The sequence below is a fragment of the Mustela nigripes genome, chromosome 7 (assembly GCF_022355385.1).
Source record: "Mustela nigripes isolate SB6536 chromosome 7, MUSNIG.SB6536, whole genome shotgun sequence".
Taxonomy (NCBI): domain Eukaryota; kingdom Metazoa; phylum Chordata; class Mammalia; order Carnivora; family Mustelidae; genus Mustela; species Mustela nigripes.
Window position 1 is genome coordinate 38464004 of NC_081563.1, and position 6000 is coordinate 38470003.

The 6000-nt window shown below is 43.6% G+C and overlaps 1 gene segment (V, D, J or C); it reads right to left on the bottom strand.

Moving 5' to 3' along the window:
* Nucleotides 1–4835: 4835 nt before the first annotated feature.
* On the bottom strand, nt 4836–5743 carry LOC132022182 (immunoglobulin kappa variable 2-29-like). The segment is given in 2 exon segments: nt 4836–5305; nt 5672–5743. Coding segments are annotated over 2 exon segments (519 nt in total).
* Between the last annotated feature and the right edge of the window lie 257 nt (nt 5744–6000).

The following is a 6000-nucleotide window of genomic DNA, read 5'->3' on the forward strand; positions in this document are numbered from 1 at the left end:
TACCATCATGCACATGTGATGCACCTGCCAGAGATGCCAGTCTTTTCATAGTGGTTCCTCCTTTCTTTTCAGATTCCCTCACTTTCACTTTTATTTTACTTTTATTTTTATTTTCACATACATTCTTATGGAATGTATAGAAAGTCTGTCATTTTATTTTTGTCATCACTCTGGGACTTTGAAGGATTGTTTAAAGTTTGTGACAAGAAAGAAAAATGACTTCAACTTTGTTAAGGGAAGGCCTCCAATCTGGGTCTATATCCATCCCATGTGTATGTTTAGGGAGGAGACTGCTGTCCTTGCACATTGTGGAGACGGTGTCCCCACTGTCCCAGACACTGGGCACAAGGAAGCACCCGGGGATGGAGAAGATCCAGTGCACAGTAGCCAAGTGGCAGTCCCTGACAAGCCATGTGGAGGACACCAAGTACTTTCAAGGAGGAGTTTCCTCAGGGGCACAGCCTCGTGGCTCTGGGTCTGCTCACAGTGGCTTCATGTCCACACTTCATTTTCCAGAGCAGCTGCCTGTGGCTCTACAGAGTGGCATGGAGACCCTAGCTTGAGAAGAACTAGCCCATCAGGAGTGTCATCATCTAATGGAGGTGAAGGGCACAGAGAAGGAGCCCCTGTCCTCGACCAGCTGCAGACAGGGGATTTCATGATTCCCTCCTCAGGTGTGATTAGGTTCCTAAAGCAGCTCACAGAACTCAGAGAATCACCTACTTGTGTTTACCAGTTTACTAAGGGATATGAGGGGGGATCCAGTTGAAGAGCTAGATGGAGGGATTCACAGGGCGAGGACTGGGAGGATCCTGAGAAATGGTGAGAAGGAGTTTGGTAGTTTTTAGGATCCCTTTGAGCCCCCAATGGGAAGAATTTCCAGGGACAGCAACTTTAAGTAACTGAATGCCAGACTTCCTAATGAATCCCTCTAGTGAGTGAATTCAGAAAGATAAGTCAGTGAAAAAGAAAGAAAAAAAAAAAAAACAGGACAAAACCAAATGGAAAATACAAGGCAGTACTGTAAATCTTAAGGTGAGTTTGAAAAACCATTCATTACAGATGTTAAAGGAAGAATTCCATTATCTACCACTATGTGTCAAGTACACTAAAAAAAAAAGGGACGCCTGGGTGGCTCAGTTGGTTAAGCAGCTGCCTTCAGGTCATGATCCCAGTGTCCTGGGATCGAGTCCCACATCGGGCTCCTTGCTCGGCAGGGAGCCTGCTTCTCCCTCTGCCTCTGCCTGCCATTCTGTCTGCCTGTGCTCGCTCTCTTTCCCTCTCTCTGAAAAATAAATTTAAAAAAATTTTTTTTTTAAAAAATCAGAATCCCGTTTCTCCTTATCGAGTGTGAATATATGGCCAGAAATTATTCATCTGTGATGTTTATTTACTGTGTATGAGTTGAAAGTTTTCTTCTTCTTCTTCTTTTTTTTTAACAGGTATTCCTAAGAATTCTTGAATTTCAAAAATATTACCATTTCCTACAAAATGACATGAAAACTTTATGTCTCCTTTTCTTTTTGGTTACATATCTCATAATGCCTTGCCTTAAAACATCCAGAAAATGCAAAATCTTGTAAAGATTTCTTTCTCATCTAAAGGCTTTGAAGTTTTCCTATACTCCTTGTAGACTGAAGGAAGAGTATTCCTAATTCTGACCAGGAGTGTTTGTGTCCTTCATGTTTACAAACTAGGTTGTATCCTGGGCAGTAAAATGGACCCTATTGAGCAGGTCGGGGTACACCACACAGAAATCACCGGCATCTGTAAGGGGTGTAAGAAGAACATCCATGAGGTCCAGGTGGGGAAAAGGACTCTGGAGTCTCCAATCTTGACCAATGTCACCTGAATGAGCAAGGACTCACACATGTGTGTTTTACTGCACTTTTGTCTTATTGCCAGAGGGACATCCATTTGGATCCATAAAACTGGAAGCCAGGGTATGAGTTGTGTCCGTTGGGGCAGTTCTTTTGATACTTCAGTTGTGTGAGTCCATTATTCTGGGATCAGGGTGTGTGGGTGGGGAGTGTGATTCTGTTACACATTCTGTAGGACTTGATCTATAAATTTTCTCAAGCCAAATAGATCAAACTCATAGTGCTTTGGCCTAGTTGATTGACAACAGACCTGTATCCTGACTGAGCCCAAATGGAAGTTCTTTCTGAAAAAAAAGATGAGCTTATGGACCACATCTTCTTTATCCATTCATCCGTTGAAGGGCATCTTGGTTCTTTCCACAGTTTGGCGACCGTGGCCATTGCTGCTATAAACATTGGGGTACAGATGGCCCTTCTTTTCACTACATCTGTATCTTTGGGGTAAATACCCAGGAGTGCAATGGCAGGGTCATAGGGAAGTTCTATTTTTAATTTCTTGAGGAATACACTATGGAGTATTATGCCTCCATCAGAAAGGACGAATACCCAAATTTTGTAGCAACATGGACGGGACTGGAAGAGATGATGCTGAGTGAAATAAGTCAAGCAGAGAGAGTCAATTATCATATGGTTTCACTTATTTGTGGAGCATAACAAAAAGTATGGAGGACATGGGGAGTTAGAGAGAATGGAGTTGGGGTAAATTGGAAGGGGAGGTGAATCATGAGAGACTATGAAAAACAATCTGAGGGGTTTGAAGTGGCGTGGGGGGGGGATGGGAGGTCGGGGTACCAGGTGGTGGGTATTATAGAGGGCATGGATTGCATGGAGTACTGGGTGTGGTGAAAAAATAATGATACTGTTATGCTGAAAATAAATAAATGGAAAAAAAAAAAGATGAGCTTATCCTTTGCTGAGAACTGAGATGAAGCTATCCAGCAGAGAGAGCTTCCCCAATGGGAGGTCTGTTGAGTAGCTTCTTTGAACGTGTAACTGAAATGGGTCATCTTTTCTTTGTGTCTGTCTTTCTTTCTTTCTTTTTTTTTAAGATTTTTATTTTATTTATTTAACAAACAGAGATCACATATAGGCAGAGGCAGGCAGAGAGAAAGGGGAAGCAAGCTGAGCAGAGATTCCAACGTGAGGCTCAATCCCAGGACCCTGAGATCATGACCTGAGCTGAAAGCAGAGGCTTAACCCACTGAGCTACCCAGGTGCCCCAATGGGTCCCCTTTTCTAAAGAACTGGAAATTATCACCTTATAGGGGCGCCTGGGTGGCTCAGTGGGTTAAAGCCTCTGTCTTCGGCTCAGGTCATGATCCCAGGGTCCTGGGATGGAGCCCCGCATCAGGCTCTCTGCTGAGCAGAGAGCCTGCTTTCTCCTCTCCCTCTGCCTGCTTCTCTGCCTACTTGTGATCTCTATCTGTCAAATAAATAAATAAAATCTTTAAAAAAATTATCACCTTATATGAGGTGATTATCACCTTATAGAGGATGCACTCACAGAGAATAATTTCGGCACCAGGTGGCTCACAAATACATATGAATGTGTTGATCTTCTGACTTTATAGGTTACTTCTCAACTATGTGAAGCGGGTCATTTCTGAACTTCAATGATCTAGATCCTTCTAGAGCCCTGATCTCCGTATGTGTAATCTGAATTCTTTCCCAATATCATCATTTCTTTTCTTTGTTTATCCTTGGAATAAATATATATGTAAATATATTTTGTAGAGCTGTCTGAGATTCTGCTGAGCCCTGGGGAGAAATGGGAGCAATGTCTTATGTTGACTGTGAAGGGTATTCTTGTATCAGTTGTAATCCTTGGGCTGCGGCCCCAGTTATCCCAGTCTGATTGGGAAAAGTTGAGACAGAAGTTCCCTTTGACTCATAATCCCTCCATTGTAATGAACTCCTTACTTTGTGTAGCAATTTGCATCCCCAACCCCAAAGTATCTCCTGTAAGGGATGGAACTTCTGTCCTAAGGATTTCTCATGAACTCCTACAGCTTTCTCATCAGTTAAAATATCCTTCCACTACTTAAATGTGAGATAGCTTGATTGTTTATTTATTTATATGTTTGCTTTTTCTCTGGAAAATTTGATGCACATGAGAGATGAAGAGGAAAGAAAACTAAAGGGAACATTAATATCTTTGATCCTTATTGAAATTGTCTGTTCTGTGCATGAGAGAGGTAACAGTTGAGTGCACATTTGAAAAATGTTAATGTATCGTGTCAAGATTCTATTTATTCATGCGTCAGTTGTGTTTGTGGGTTTTTTATTTGTTTGTTTTCTTTGTAGATTCTACATATAAATAAAGACATATGGTATTTGTTTTTCTCTGTCTGACTTGTTTTGCTTAGCATTATAGTTTCTAGGTCCATCCATGTTGTTGCAAATAACAAAATACCATTTCCTTGGCTGAGTAGTATTTCAATGTAAATGCCAACTACTTCTCAACAGAAGGAGGAGTTTATATTTGCTATGAATTTACTACGATAGTCTATTTGGGTGCTTGACCACCAAACAATTTTACTAAGTTTTCTCATGCATATTTCCTGTGGGGATAGCGTGTATAGAATACTATCTAGATAACATCATAACAGAGCCATTAGTCAAACTGGGAAAGTGGAGGTTCATAAAGTGGGAAAATAAAAAATAATAAATTCCGAACAACACTGAATAGTCTCTCACCGACAATATGACAAACATGTTTAGCTCCAAATGTATATAGATGTGCTTTCACATAAATGGCTCAGGTTTCTGAAGCTCAGCCTGTGTCACCATCCCTGACACATGCACACAGGCTGGGAGGGCCATGGTGAGGTTCAGGGCGGCTCTCCCTGGCAGGTCACCACCACTCAGCCCACAGGCTGCTCACGTCCTTTCTAGAGCTGGTTATACCCCCCTGAGGATGTTGCCTCCCAGGGCCCAGGATTCAGTCCAGAGCACTCAGCTGCACATTACTGCCCTGAGTTCCCCAGAACCTGCCTCTGAGCCTCTGAGCCAGCTCAGTGCCTCTGCTGTGCTGGCTCCCTGCTCAGGCATCACATGTGCCCAGTGGGGACCACCAAACAGAGAGGTTTGTGTTCGGGCCTGAACCACTGTGGGCGGCTTGTGTGTATCTTGCCCGCAGTAATAAACTCCCACATCGTCAGCCTCCACTCTGCTGATTCTCAGGGTGAAATCTGTCCCTGACCCACTGCCACTGAACCTGTCTGGGACCCCAGTGTAACGGTTGGAAACCTTGTAGATCAGGCCCTGTGGGGACTGGCCTGGCTTCTGCCGGAACCAGCTCAAATATGTGTTTCCATTACTGTGTACGAGGCTCTGATTGGCCCTGCAGGAGATGGAGGCTGGCTCTCCGGGGGTGACGGACAGCGAGAGTGGGGTCTGTGTCAGCATGACCTCCCCGCTGGATCCTAAAATAATGAGAGATAAGAACAGGTTATGGAGAAACATTATGAGCTATTATTAAGAACTTAAATTTCATTTATATTAGGCTAAATCATATTTTGCGATTTGATTCTTACTCTAATATATCCAAATTCCATGGATAACCCAAGAATTGCAGGGCACAGAGTGGTCACATTTTTTTCTTTCAGCATCTCACTAAAGCACTGTTCTTCATTCCCTTTAGTTCCTCATAGCTTTCACTATCTCAAAACTAAATTCCCCTTCTTGAGGGCAATCTCACCCCTGGACAGAGCACACATAGGGACTACCAGCACCCAGACAGCTCACCCTCCCCACCCCAATCTCCTTCCTCATCCTCCTTCTGCTCTTACCTGGAACCCAGAGCATCAGCAGCCCCAGGAGCTGAGAAGGGAACCTCATTTTGAGAAGCTGAACTGATGAGTCCTAGTAAGTAAACACAAGCTCAGAGCTGACCTTTATGTCAGACTTCCAAGGCAAGGTCCTCCCCAGGGGAAAATATGCAAATCTTGTGGTGGATGTGGCAGAGAGGAAAGAGCCAAAGGCTGGGCTCAGGTCCCTCTCCTGGGAGTGCAGTAACTTCTGTGTTTGGAGGGAAACCAACAGAGACAAATTCCCTACTGCCTTCATGGGAAGCAGGATCTCCCTGCGATAATTGGGATCTGTGGCAGGACACAGTGCT